At 35.7% G+C, this 15,823-nt stretch overlaps 1 protein-coding gene across 1 annotated transcript in view; it reads right to left on the bottom strand.

Moving 5' to 3' along the window:
* The window catches only part of PXDNL (peroxidasin like), a 574,279-nt gene that overhangs the window by 195,815 nt on the left and 362,641 nt on the right, over window positions 1-15,823 (bottom strand). Inside the window, exons 5-6 of the mRNA XM_043975169.1 lie at window positions 11,526-11,597; window positions 3,139-3,210 (exon numbers count right to left, since the gene is read on the bottom strand). Coding sequence (XP_043831104.1) covers window positions 3,139-3,210; window positions 11,526-11,597 — 144 coding nt within the window. The remainder of the gene's footprint in view (window positions 1-3,138; window positions 3,211-11,525; window positions 11,598-15,823) is intronic.

Here is a 15,823-nt window from a genome sequence, read left to right on the forward strand (position 1 = left end):
CAGTGTGAAACTCAAAAAGAAACTGGGGCTATGAAACTGTGCATAAGGATCCCAGAAGACTGCATGTTGTTGACTCAGTTTTAAAATGTAATAATATCTATGCTTTATTGGATTTTGTTAAATATTTCCCCAAAATATTTTCATCTAGTTCAGGCAGCATTTCAGGTTTGTTGTGGGCTATGTCTGACACCTCTGCTGTACAGCGAGATTATTTACAAAATTTGCCTGACAAAGCAACAATGGAAGTTTGTTTTTTGAAATGCTGGATGACTTGGAAAGAAAGGAGAAGCTTTATTGAACATTTCTTAAGTTTATCAAAAATTAATCATAATAGCTAACATTTCTCTAGCAGTTGAAGTTTTCCAAAGTGCTTTATGTGCATTATCTCATTTGATCCTGACAATGACCCTTTCAGGTAGCAGCAGATATTATCATCCATCCTGCTCTTGCAGCTGTAGCAATTGTAGATGAGAGAGATATTAAGTGTCTTCTCCATGAGCATGCAGTTAGCTGGTATAAGCGGCAGGATTCCGAGATCAGCATTCAGCATTCTTTCTGTCACTCTAAGCTACTTCTCTTGTGCTAATTTTGAAATCACTGGCATCTCTGCGTATACTTAACCTGCAGGTGCTGTCATGCAAGGTAATATAGGAAGCGAGCAGATATAGCCTCTGCCTTCTGATAACTTCCACTCTAAGACAACAATACAGAAGCAGTTACTCATTCCCACCTATGTCACATGTTTTGCTTAAAGGATAATTTTGGAAGAAAAACTGAAACATGAAGAATATGATTTTTATGTCTGAAAAAAAGAAGTCATTTATGCTTTCATAATGCCTTTCACCCAAGGATCTGAAAGCACTTTCTAAAAATCATTTCATTAATCTTCACAATACATTGGATGTTCCCCATCCTGACAAAATCCTAGATCCTTCCAGAATTTTGATATGATGGCATGTAAGTAGGGTAAAAGAATGAACACAGGAACAACTAGGTACATTAGAGTACTCATTCTGTCACTGACTGACAACAGAGTTCAAAGCAAGCTCTTTACATTGGTTTCCCATCTGTAAAGCAGAGAACACACTTTCTATCTCACTGACATTAATGAGACTACATAAAACACTTTGAAATCTTTGGAATAATAGCAGATTTTGCTTACAACATACATGGCCAGATCTTCTATGACCCAGTTTCATGACCCCTTGGTGTCTTAGTTTATTATTCTTAGTATTTATATTTTGCAGTCTAGTGGCACACAATGAAAAACAATTTTAATCATTTGAATCAGTGAAAAAAAATTAAGATATAGAAAATTCAAGGTGTGAGGTGGGGGAACCTTTGGAAAAAAGCTTAGAAGTTACATTGTCGACAAGTTACGTTTTCAATAAGATATGTGAGAGGTTAAATCATCAGATCCAAGAGATGTCATTAAATAATAGATTCTCTCCTAGGATATAAGCCTCAAGGGTATGCAGAACTATCCCTTCCAACACCCGGTTGGCAGGATACACTGAACATAATAGCCGCCTTCATTTGTATGTGGCTGGCACATAGTAGGTGCATAATAAATGTTTATTGACTAATGAATATTTGCTGAATTTAAGTGAACTGAATTGAAAACATATCTGAAATTACTAAGACAGGTAAGTAAAGATAATATGAAACCCTAAAGAGAGGGAAAACATCCCACTAGTAATTGAAAAATCAAATCCAGTGAAGGAGAAGAAATTTAACAGATTGTATGAAAATATTACAAGTATCAGAAGATCCTATAAAAAAGGTCCTTGAGTATCAGTTGAAAAACCATCATTGACATTTCAAAAGAAATCCCATTCACATTTTTCACTGAATTCTGTAATTCTTTATCTCACAGTTTTGATGAAGCAAGCAAACAGGAAGAAAAAAAAAATTTTGACTGCTTTGTTAAGAGTAGTGGTAAATGTAGATTTAGACAAATAGATCAAAGGTAGAGGCATATGTAAAATTTATTTGTGTACAGGATATAAGCCCAACGTTCACTGCATCCCACCAAAATCAGGATAGATTACCCCAGTTGTGTTTGCCTTGAGAATTTACATGCTAAAAGAAAAAGAAAGAAATGATGAGAACTGGAATTATTAAGAAAGGTGAGAATAAAGCAGATCCTTTCACCCATAATTGGTCTCCTGTCTCCTCTCACTAATTCACCAAAACCATTAGTATTTTAGTGTTATTGGCTTTTGCTTAGCCTTCACACTCTCTTGCCCATAAGCATTCATTCGAGCAACAGACACACTCAGATAGCTGGCAAGACTTAGGTTGCAAGCTAAGGCCACCAACAGATGTTTTTTTGTCTGCTTTCTACAATATTCTCAATTACCTAGAACTATGGAATGGAAAATCCACATCTTTGCCATTCATCTAATGGCTGAAGCTTAGATTGGGGCATATTAGGAAAAAATTCAAGGACACATAGAGAAAAAAGATGGGTAAATAAAAAGAATTGAGAGGATATGGAGGAACCCCAAAGAAGAGGATCTAAAAGAAGAACATTTAATGGAGAGACAAATGGAATAATGAGGAAAGGGGGGATTGAAATAAGGGCCATAATAGAAAATTAACTGAATTTCATAGTCATACAAACCCTTTGGAACTCTAGAGCATTGTAGAACTTTTTATTTTAAGAAAAGTTTAAGGAAAGAAAGATTTGAAGTCTTTAGATTTAATAAGGAACCACTGGAGAAGTCATATGATAACAAGCATATAATTTAGCTAGATTTCTGAGAAATATCAGATTGATCATGGCTCCATCTGTGACAAACTATTTTCACACAACTAAAATAATCTGAAACACTTATCGACCCAATACTACAAAGTTGCCATCATCTTTCAAGGTACAAAACATTGAGGAAAAATCTTTTTTTTAATTCTATTTTATTCCAATTTTAATTTGGAGGAAATGTCTTAAAAACTTACAGTCTCTTGGAGCAGCTAGATGGTGCAGTGGATAGAGCACTGGCCCTGGAGTCAGGAGTACCTGAGTTCAAATGTGGCCTCAGACACTTAACACTTATTAGCTGTGTGACCCTGGGCAAGTCACTTAACCCCAACTGCCTCACTTAAAAAAAAAAACAACAACAACAAAAAAAAACTTACAGTCTCTTCAGTGAATCCAGATTAGAAAAGCTCCCAGCTGGAATTTTAGACAATTTATTGTTGTGCAAAAATCTGAAAAAAGAAAATAATATTTAATTGAAATGCAATAATCATAAGTGTTTTAAAACAGACATTATTCCCAAAAGAATTATACATTTTAAAAATATAATTATTCCCCAGAACAGTTTAAGAAATATTTATGATCAGGAAGCTAGGTGGCACAGTGGATAGAGCACCAGCCCTGGAGTCAGGAGGACCTGAGTTCAAATTCGGCCTCAGACACTTAACACTTACTAGCTTTGTGACCCTAGGCAAGTCACTTAACCCCAATTACCTCACCAAAAAAAAAAGTATTGATGATCACCAATACTATTCAATACTACATTAGAAATGCTAGTAATAAGAGAAGAAAAAGAAATTAAAAGAATCAAAATGGGCAATGAGGTAATAAAACTATCTCTTTTTGCAGATTCCATGATGACATACTTGGAAAATTCTAGAAATTCAACTAAAAAGCTGGGGGCGGCTAGGTGGTGCAGTGGATAAAGCACCGGCCCTGGACTCAGGAGTTCCTGAGTTCAAATCCGGCCTCAGACACTTGACACTTACCAGCTGTGTGACCTTGGGCAAGTCACTTAACCCCAATTGCCCTGCCCCCCCCCAAAAAAAAGCTACTTGAAAAAAATTATAATTTTAGCAAAGTAGCAGGATATGAAACAAATAAATCATCAGCATTTCTATATGTACCAACCAAATCCTGAAAGAGGAGATAGAAAGAAAGAGATACCCCTTTTAAAATAATATGTAGGCAGCACAAAATACATGCCAAGACAAAGTAGTAACTACTTGAATCGAAGTACAGAACAATTTTTATATAAAGTCATATTTAAGTAATTGGAGAAATATTAATTGTTCTTGAGTGTCCAGAGTCAATGTAATATAAATGACAATTCTACCTAATCTACTTCTTCAATGCCATCTAAATTAAATCACACACATATTATTGAGTTCGAAAAAATAGCAAAATTCATTTAGAAGAACAAACGGTCAAAAATATCAAATGAATTAATGGGAAAAAATAAAAGAAGGATTTTTAGCAGTACCAGATACTAAAATATATTATAAGGCAGTAATTATCAAAACTATCTCTTACTGGCTAAGAAATAGAAAGGTGGATCAGTAGAACCTAGTAGACATCCAATACACAGTAGTGAAGGATTATGGTAACCTTTTGTTTGACAAATATAAAGATTTAAGCTCTTGGGATAAAAATTCACTATTTCATTTTAAAAAATGATGGGAAAACTATAAACAGTTTGGCAGAAATTGAGGGTTGACCAATATCTTACACCATTTACCAAGATAATGTCAAAATGTATACATAACCTAGATATATAAAGGGAGATATCATAAGGAAATTAGAACATGGAACATATTACCTATCAGACTTATGGAAGGTAAAAAGAATTTATTAATAAACAAGATATAGAAATCATGAGATATAAAATGTATAATTTTGATTATTTAAATTAAAAAGGCTTTATACAAATAAGCACAATAGAGTGAAGATTAGAAGGAAAGCAGAAAATAAGGGAAAAAATTTATAAATATTTTCTTGAATAATGGTCTGATATCTCAGATATATAGGGAACTTTGTCAAATTTATAAAAATATGAGTCATTTCTTAATTGATAAAGGATCAAAGGATATGAAAAGGCAGTTTTTCAATGAAGAAATCAAGGCTACATATGGTCACATGAGAAAATGTCTAAATCATTAATTTAAAGAAATACAAATAAAAACAACTTAGTGATATCATTTCACACTGATCGGATTGGCTAAAATGATAGGTGGAGAATGACAAATGTTGGAAGAGTTGTGAAAAAAATGGTACATTAATAAAGCTTTGGTGGAATTGTGAACTAATCCAATCATTTTGACAAGTAATTTGGAATTATCCCCAGAGTTATAAAATTGTGTATACTCTTTGACCAAGAAATACCAGTATTGGGTCAGTTTCAAAGGTGATCAGGGGAAAAGGAAAAGAACTTATATTGCCTAAAATATTTATAGCAGCTCTGTGGTGGCAAATAACTGGACATTGAAGAGATGCACTTCAGTTGAGGAATGGCTAAACAAATTGTGGTATATGGTTGTGATGGAATACTGTTGTGTTGTAAGAAATGATGGGCGGGTTAATTTTAGAAAAATATGAAAATACCTATCTGAAATAATGAAGAGTAAAATGATCAGAACAATTGTATAATGTAACAGCAATATTGTTCAAGGAATAACTGTAAATAAGTAAGTTATTCTGAGTATTATATATACTGAAATCAACTACAAAGGACCCATGAAGGAAGATGCTATCCACCTCCAGAAAAATATGTGATAAGTAAATGTATGTATAGTATATTTTTATAATAGGTAGACAGATAGATAGAGCTATATACATATATGTGTGTATCTATAGGTATATCTGTGTTAAATGGTGACCTTCTCATGCAGGGAAGGAGGGAGGAAGACAGTTCAGAATATAAAATGTAATAATTTTTTTAAAAAAAGAATTATTTATTAAAGGCCTATTATGAATGGTATAGAAGATAAGACTGTTGCACTTGAAATCAAGAAGACCCAAGCATGAAAGCCACCAGAGACACTTAATAGCTGTGTAATCCTGGGCAAATAACTTAATCTCTCTGTGCCTCAGCTTCTCCATCTATAATACAAGGGAGTATGACGTGGTTGACCTCTAAGGTCCCTTCAAATTCTAAATCTATCATCATATGATTATGTATTGGGTTGAATCTTAGAGTTAGTTGTTAGCCTCCACAATGTTGAGCACACACTACTAAAGAGCCAAATTCAGCATACCACTTTCAGTTTCAATATCTGTCCAAATATTTGGACTATTGTCTCACCACTCTGAGTTTTATTGTCTTTTACTTGGTGAAAGATATTTCCCAGTAAGCAGTGATCCATAAAAATGAGATTTTGACCATATCCCAATAGGACATCATGGGAAATAGACAATGCTTTTGCTAAACAATATGCAACAATTGAAAACTAATGAGGTGTTAGAGGTTTACAGCTTTAGAGTCATTAGTGAATCCTGTTGGGCTAGTAGGTGATGATCTTTTAAGAAACCTCCCACTTTATTTTCAGTTGATTGAGCACTCTCAGCAGGGTTATTGAACTCACTGGCTGTGGCACAACTGATTCTGACTGTTTGTAGTTATTAAAAACCCTATGCTACTTTGCAATAGAATAAGGTTTTAAGTTCAGGGTATAATAGTTTCCGCTGGTTTAGTATTAGTAGTTGCAGAATGTTTTTTATATGTTGACTGTTTAATGTATGTTATCTTCACTATAACAAAAATATCTAAGAATTATTAGCTACCTTGTAGAATCTGAGACATGTAAATGAAATATTCAGAAATTAATGCATATGTGCATCAAAAGTATTGACTCTTTCAAAGAAAGAAACAATGAAGATAGCAAATAGCTATTTATTTTAACAGACATGTCAAAGGAATAATTTTCCTTTAGTCTACCAAAAATAATAGAAATCACATCATAAAACAACTTTACAATTTTTAGGATATGTATATATCTCACTTTCCTTCAAATCCTGGGCTTGAGTTAGCAGTCCGATATAAAGACAAATCTATGTTAATCAAATATATGTATATACATACACACATGTATATTATCATTTCTTACTATTCATGATGTCAATACCTTTTTCCTCTTTATTTATGAAGAAATTCATAAGGCTAAAAAAGGACTATTCTGGAATGTAATGGAATTACTTGACTTATACCCCAGGGTCAGTAAGGTATTTTCTAAAAATGTCAGGGGAGAAAGGTCCAGGCCCTTCCTCCTGAACTGCTATGGCAGGGAAAATAAAAATCCAGAAAGACTAATTGGAATTCTCAGGCATCCAGGTCATACCAGCAGGCTAGGTATAAATATATGGTCACTGAGACCTGAAGTGAGGTTAAAAGGTAACAACATGGGCCCAGAAAGTCCGGCCAATAGGCCAATGGCAATCCTACCTGAGCTAGGGAAAAATTATAGAGAAAGCTTCTTTATGCCTTCAGATGGTGTACAACTAAAGAGACAGGTGGAAGGAAGGTCTGAGGTGTCCATGGCTGTACAAGAGCATATCTACAGGAACAAAAATTAACACTTAAAAATACAATGAGTTGGGGCAAGCTACGTGGTACAGTGGATAGAGCATCAGCCCTGGATTCAGGAGGACCTGAGTTCAAACCCAGCCTCAGAGACTTAACACTTACTAGCTGTGTGACCCTGGGCAAGTCACTTAACCCCAATTGCCTCACCAAAAAGAAAAAATACAATGAGTCAAATCCCCAAGTGAGATTATAAAAAATCCACAATGAAGTAGATGCAGATTATACTTTTTTAGAATTAAGACATGAAAAGAAAGAGGATAATATAGTGAACTGATGGCAAGATAAAGGTAAATTTTTAAGAATAGATGATTTGATAATGGTTGCAGCAAGAAATAAACTGACATACAGGGAAATAATAAAGATAGGTGAGATTTAGGAAATGATTTTCTGGGAGAATTCCCAGAAGGAATGGGATAGAATGTGCTCAAGAACACAAGTGGAAGAATTGTTGACAAGGAGAAAGGTTACTTTATCTTCTGAGATTTGATGGAAACAAAAGCAGATGCATAATAATGTGGAGAAGTATTCTCAGGAAAGTCATAGGGAAAGTGTTACTTTGAGGAAGAGGAATGTGATGTTGTTAAACAATTAGGGAGACAGGAGTGAGAAATGTATAGAGATTCAACAGGATAAAAGGAGGAAGGAGGATATTCTAGATACAGGAAACAAACTAATCCATCTCTTTTTATGAATCTAGTCTTCATATACCTGTTCCTAGTATGCAAATCATTGTAAGAAGGTGAAACCAATTTACACCCACTCACTATTTCTCCATTGCCTTTTGGGGTCTTTCTCAGTTATGACTTTTTAGAGCCTGGTATAGAGTACTGGTCTTTCAGGCAAAACATGATGAAATTGAAGTGATAATCACAAAGATTCTGCAAAGCTTCATTAATAACAAGGTATGCAGTCTAACTTCATTTGACGTTTTGACAGGTGTGAAACTGGTAGATCAGAGGTATATTATGGATCTAGTTTATTCTAGATTTTAGGGGTATATTTGTCAAAGTTACTAATTTTATTCCTATATTAAGATGTAGAATTGCAGCCTGGATGACAGTAGAATCTAGTGGATTTAGAAATGAAAAGACACATAGCCATAGATGATTTGATGTTATCTTAAAAGAATGGCTCCAATAGAGTCCCAAGAATTTGGACTTGGCTCTGTGCTGATTAACATGTTTAATCAATAAATTAGATGAAGGCATAAATGGTCTCCTTATCAAATTTTCAGGTGACAGGTGGTAACTATAGCTAATATATCAGAAGATAAGAGTTAGGGTCCAAAAGGATATTAACTGAATGGAGCATTTGGGTACATTATAGTACTTTATAATACAATACTATACAAACATGCAATACATTACAGTGCAGTACAATGCGATGCAATGCAATGTGATGCAATACAATACACATTTATTTAGAACTTGCTATGCACCCAGAATTGTGCTAAACTCTGGGGATACAAATAATATTTTGCAAGTCTCTTCCATAAAGGAATTTATCATCTAATAGAGGAAAACAATACACAAAAGAGAGCTGAAAACTGGGGGCACTAGAGGGTACCTGAGGCTGGGGTATAATGATGGTGGAGTCAAAACTAAGCAGAGCAACTGGTGGAAAATAAAGTGTTAACTCTAACTATGAGCCCTCCATAAAAGGAGTCATTGGGAGTTTTTGTTTGTTTTTAACTCTACCCTCCTCATTATATAATATGAAAATCAATAAGGATAAATGCATATTTTCACATTTGGATACAAAACATTAATTTTGCAAGTATATGACAATGTAATTGCTAGATGGTAGTTCTGAAAATCTCTTCAGGACTTAATAGTGGAGTACAAGTTCTATGTGAGTAAAACGTATGATAGGGCAGTCCACAAAACCAATATGATCTAAGGTGCATTAAAATGAGCATAGTATACTGAACAAGAAAGGTGATGCACTACATGTAGCAGATGCTACATGACACAACAGATAGAATACTGGACCTAGAGTCAGGAAGAACTGAGTTAAAACCCAGCTTCATCTTACTTATGTGAACCTTGGCAAGTCTGTCTCAATTTCTTCACTGCAAAATGGAGATCATAATAGCACCAAACTTGGGAGAGAGGTGAGGGGGTGTTGAAAGGATAATGTTAAATATTTGTAAAGTGTTTTGCAAACTTTGAAGCACTGTACAAATGCTAGCTACTGATATTATCATTATCGTTATGTTGCTTTGAGAACTGTTTGCAGCTTTGGAAACCCATACTGAGGAATATATTTATAATACAAAGATCATCTCTCTGCAGGCAGTGTCAAAGCACCAGTTCATGAGGAACCGCCCCTCTGGACAAACTTTCCCCTTTCTCCCTTTTCTATATTGTTATTAACATATTGTTTGTTTGCATAGGGTATTATATTCTGTTATTTTTGACTGTTTCATCAAGGAAACAAAGGGGCAAATGCAGTAAAAATTATTAGAATTTGGCTGACTTATTTGGGAGTGACCACACCTAGCCCGCCCTGAAGTTACGTATGCTACTGAGGTAAAAAAGAGAAACCTCTCTCCATAGGCAGTTTTTGAAGAACCTCCCCTTTTGGGAGAGGCAAATTAGAGGGGAGTCTGAATCTCTTCCTGAGCTCGATCTCTTCCTCCTTCTTCTGCCTACCCGGTGGCGCGAGCAAGAGCAGCAGCCGAGTCATTCAAGCCTGGTTGTAAGTTGTGATTTCCATTGAAGCTACAAGCTCCAGGTGGTAAGTTACTTTGCTTTTTTGAACAGACTTAGGTTAGAGCTAGGAGAATTATCCATATTTCTTCTCTCCTATTTCCTTGTCTTTGATTTTATTAATTTCACCTTTGTTGTTTACCTTATTCTCCCTAATAAAACCTGATTCATCTGTAGAACAGAGGCTATAAGGCACCTTTCTTATTGGCCTGGGACAAATATCTAAAAAGGAAGTTTGGGAGGGGAGGGAGCTTTAAACCTAGAAGTCCCTCACTATCTCTGGGACCCCAATATTTAGGTGAGCCACCCAATTAACTCTTCATATATTAAATTTGGCCCCCACAAAGGGCAACCCAGATGGTAAAGGACATTGTGTCCATTTCACAAAAGGATTAACAAAAGCAATTAGGGATGTTGAAGCTACAATGAGAGAACACTTAGGGTAAAAATGAGAACCATCTTCAAGGATCTGAAGAGCCATCATGTGGATGAGTGATTAGTCATTCCTTTTGGCTCCAGAGAACAGAAATAAGAGAAATAGGTAGAAGCTGCAGAGAGGAAAATTTAGGCTTTATATGAAGAAAAGCTTCCTAATATTGAAAGCTATCCAACAGTAGAACTAGGTGCCTGAGTAGACATTGGACCTTATATATGTCTGTGTTACGTGAGATATCAATGGATATAGAGATAGAGATATACACATAAACATATGTATGTATAACACACAATGTGAAATACGCATTTACTATTGATAGACAAATACTCAGGAATACCATGCTTTCACAGATAGATAGGTGATAGATACATAGATAAATACATACATACATATATACATAGTTACATAGATACATGGGTACATAGATATATAAGATAGCCAGCTGCTTCAAGTTAGTGTAAACTGCATACAAAAGGGGGAGATTGATAACATGAGCCCATTTTGCATATCAATAGACTTATGGCTAAAATAACATCCATGTGTCCTTGCTGAAAGCCACTTAGGTTCTGAATGTAGAAATTAGTCCTCACATAGACACCTTCAGAAGTCAGTTGTCTGAAGTAAATGCATTGTTTTCTACCTATATAGCTCAACTACTGCTTTAAGGGTGAAAAATATTTAGCTGAGAGGTTACACATAATATGAATGTTGCAATCAGGCTGTAGTTCAGCTCAAATTTCAAAGCATCTTTTAAAAGGTGAAATTAAAATATGGGGCTTTTTCCATCCTGGGAAGAACTAGGGAAAGAAGTTTTTGGTTAATCAGAGAGAAATGAGTCTCCAAAGGCCCTCTGGTTTTTCATATACGTTGCCTGATTACAATTCTTTGTTTCCCTCACCCTAGACAATAAGTGAAATCTGTAACTCAGACTTCCTGGAGAATACTCTGCAGTGGGCCAAAAGGTCAGTCAGTGTCTCTGGATCATCAAGGCAGTTTAAATAAAGGAAAAGAAAACAAGGTGCCAGAGAAGACACTACTCACAGTCGCTCCAATTTCTGAAGGTCTCCAAAGGTGTCTGGCTGAAGTGTTTCTATTTGGTTGAAGTGAATATACCTGGAAGGAACAAAATAAAGTTAGGAGAAGTTTGTTTTGCTGGGAGCAGCAATTATCAGCTTGTGAGGAATTGACACTGAAGAGGTTTTGCTGACCCAAAGCACCAGAAATAATTGGAAATAGTTAACTATGTAGTATCCTTGGTCACTTTTTTTTTCCTCCTGCTGTCAAACTCAGTTTAGGACTCTGCTGAGAAAGGTGAGGCTGATACCTGGATGCAGAGAATAGCTTGGGACTTATCACTCCAATGGAGCTATAGTTGGCAGGAATTTGACAATTGGCTGGTAGAGTCATTATCTGATTTAATGATTCAATAGAAATAAAATCAACTTGTATGATAATTAGAATTAGGTCAGTGTAGCTAGGTTGCTGGCACTTAGGATGACTTGGCAGAAGAATCAGATGGGCCATGCACTGCTAAAAGCAACAGTCCCTTTTATTTAATATGTTTGGGGAGATGAGGGAGGATTAGGGGATGTGTTATAGGACTTAACTAGAGATACTTTAGCAAAAACAGAAAGGAAAGGAAGATAAAGGAAGCATAAAAGGACAGCCCACAGATACATGGGCATGCACGGGCACACACACACACACACACACACACACACACACACACACACACACACACACGGTGTATTATCTTGTAATCAGCTCAGTACAACAAAAGACACTTTCCAATCAGAATTAGGGGGATGTAAGTAAAGAATACAATCGGGGCATCACTAGGAAGTCTTCTGGCATGATCTTGAGACCATGTCAAAAAGGAGAAATCCACAATGGTCTCACAAGAAGCTACTCCCAGGACTTGGAGCATAGCTTAATCAGGTTCTCGATGAGATTCTTATCAGCCCATCTTTTCTATTGGTAAGGACTGCTCCAGGGGCAAGATAGCTTAGACATCTTTTGAGGAAGTGTAGGGACCCTCACAGTCAAGTCTGATTGGTTTACTACCTTTGAGTTCACAGGCCAGAGACATCATTCAGTTGGACCAATAGTCTCCCAAGTAGGGACCAGTGCACCTTTGAAGGCTGTGGCCTTACTCAGGGGAGCTAATGACTGACCAGAAGGGATGTGTAATTGGTCAATTGGAGGGAGGAAGGTAGGTCACATTCCAAACTCTGTTATATCTTGTGAGGATTGTTTCAATACAACCACACTTACCCTGATTCCTCTACCTTCCCCAGTTGATCTTCATGCTCTGCTGTATAAGCCCCTCTTCTGAATTGAGCATGGGCCCCAACCCTCTGTCCCCAATTACCTTTAGACTGTGACAGGTATCATTAAGAGGATGGCCTATGTGCCTGTAAGTGACTATAAGAAAGAGCCCCACCTCTCTTTTTTCATTTTGGCTGAGACAGAATGAGGCACACCGGATGAGCAGTTGTGCATCGTTTGATTGTTATCTGCAACCAAGATATTAATACACTAACTTTCCACGAAAAAATCCTTCTTCCAACCCCCCCCCATTACTGTCTAGAGTTACACCATTCTAGTCACTCAGACTTTCATTTACTTGGTGCCATCTTCAACTCCTGTCTTTCCCTCTTTCAACCAGTTGGCAAATCCTGTCAGTCTAGCTTCACATCTATTTGCATGTATCCTATTTTCTACACACTCACAGCTACCACCCACATTCAGGCCCTCACCACTTGTGGCTAGACTGTCACTAGGTTATTTCCCTGTCTCATGTCTCCCACTCCAATCTCTTCTCCATACTTTTGTCAAAGTGACTTTACTAATATGCAAGGTGGATCATGCCACTCCCCTACTTAATAAACCCCCTATTGCCTCCACAATTAAATCATCTTAATCTCATCTGTTTTTAATTTATCTATATGTAGAAACTATAGTATGCACCTAATTATTGGTATAGAAGTATATATTTTACAAATAAGTAAATATACACATAGGCCGGTACTCAAAAGTTTGTTTGTTGGTTTTTTTAATGATAAGGGTACATAATAAGTGGAGACCACTGAGCTAGGAAATTGAAATTTTCCAGACAGGAATAGAAGTTTATGACTATGGGAGTTAACAGATAGAGAGTAGAAACAGAAAAGAACCAGTAGGAAGAAGAGTATGAGTAGACCACAAACAACTTGTATGGGACAGATTAGACCAGAAAAATATGAAGTTTTTTCAGACATAAAATAACATTTCAATTAAAAGGCATTTTGGCTTTTTTTTCCCTTTCAGAAAAAAGCACACAATAACATTTTAAAATGCAATCTAAAAAGGAGCACAGCACATATATTTATGCAGGTTATTTTCTCCCTTTTTTTTTTTTTGGGGGGGGGGTGAAGGAAAATATACTAAAGCCTAAGTAAGGAAATGCTTTCAGAATTCAGTGTTCACTTAGTATAGGCATTTTTCTATTCACATACTTACAACATCATTTTAAGAAAGAGTTTGCTGAAGTAACCAGTAGCAATATTCAAGGTAGAAAGGTTTCCAAATGATCAATTGATTGAATGAACATGCATGCTTTCAAAGGGAGAGTAGGGAAAAGGGTATGCATAGTGAATCCCATTAATATACAATAAGATCTCTAGTGTTTGTACCAAACCCTGAGAAAATGTAAATACCCACACTTTCTAATCATTTCTTATTATAGCTACTTCAAAACATTGAAATGAAAACTGTGACACATTGCAAGTTACAATAAATTGTCTCTAAAAAGTACCCAAAACACAAAAGTCACAAATAAATGGTAAACAAATTGTTCCTCAAAAGTTATAAATTAAATCATAAGAAAGAAAAAGTGTTTATGTGTATAAGAATCACTATAAAATTTTGAAGTTTAAAAAGTTACTAATTCAAGGTAAATGTGCCAAAACCAGAAAAACTGCACATATTTTTAGGATCGAAAACCTGAAAAAAACCATCCTAAAATTCTACCAGTCACGATGAGCATTTGATCTGAAGGAAATATTTTGAAAGAGAGATGGACTGTCTAGAAATATTTTTTCCCTCATGAGCTCAGTTATTTTAGGAAAAAACCATGGAAAGACTTACACAAAATAATAAAAAGCAAAATGAGCAGAACCAAGAGAACACTGTATACAGCAACAGCAATATTGTTTTGAGAATGTGAGAATCAGAGTACCACCCCCCTGCTGAGAAAGACATTGTGAGAACCAGGACAATGACCCCACTGAGTAGAAAGCATGTGACTAGTGTCAGGAAGCTGCCTGGTTTCTAGAAGTTACATTTATTCATAGAACCGCCTATAAGTCATGTCAATCAATGCTACCAGCCAATTAGCTTGGGGTTGTGTGTGGGGACTGCCCCTCTTCCGGTCCCATAGGGAGCTTCTACTCTAGGAGACTGAGGATCTGTCTTTCATTTGGAGATCCTGGTGGAGTCACCAGGGTAGCTAGGTTTCCTTCTGGACTACGTATGTTCTTCTCTCTTTTGCTAACTTCTAAATAGTTTAATAAATGCTTAATGACCCAAAGACTGGTGCTATGAGCTTCTAATTTAAGGCAACCACACATTATATTTTTAGACATAGCAATTAGTTTTTATACATCACAAGAATGACTTTGAGCAAATAAGTTATTTTGTCTATTGTAAATACCCAAATAAACTATAAAGGACATATGAAGAAAGATGCTAGCTATCAGCACCAAGTGAAAGAATTGATAATTAGAAGTATATTATAGAATAATTTTACATTTATATGTACACGCATGTATATATATGTATACATATATGTATACCTATTTATATCTATATCTATATCATCTATCCACACATACATATCCCTATTTACCTAATGTGTCTAATGGTAGCCATCTCTAGGGCTGGGAGTGGGGTGAAGAGGGGAAGAAAAAAATAAATTATCCATGATAATGTTGCTGTATATTTGAAAGAAATGGCAAATTTTGCATAGATTTACAGTTTGGGGTACAAATATCTTTTTTTATTTACTGTTATGGAAATCCTTATTTTATTCCATAAATTAAAAATAAAATTTAGAAAGAGTGGATGCCACAAGGAAAAAATAGAGAGATAATCTGATTCATGTAAATCTTGTTTTCCCCTATGAAATTAACATTTTAAAGACACCTAATCAGCTATATTATTAATAAGAAAATGAAATGAAATTGATATAACTGGAAACAGAAAGAAACACTCTTTTGCTATGTTGTGAAAGTCATTTCCTACTTTTGCTTCCCTCTGTTCTTTAGTATCCTGCCCTTCAGTCACATGGGTTCCTCTAC

This window comes from Dromiciops gliroides, chromosome 1, assembly GCF_019393635.1.
Source record: "Dromiciops gliroides isolate mDroGli1 chromosome 1, mDroGli1.pri, whole genome shotgun sequence".
NCBI classification, from domain to species: Eukaryota; Metazoa; Chordata; class Mammalia; order Microbiotheria; family Microbiotheriidae; genus Dromiciops; species Dromiciops gliroides.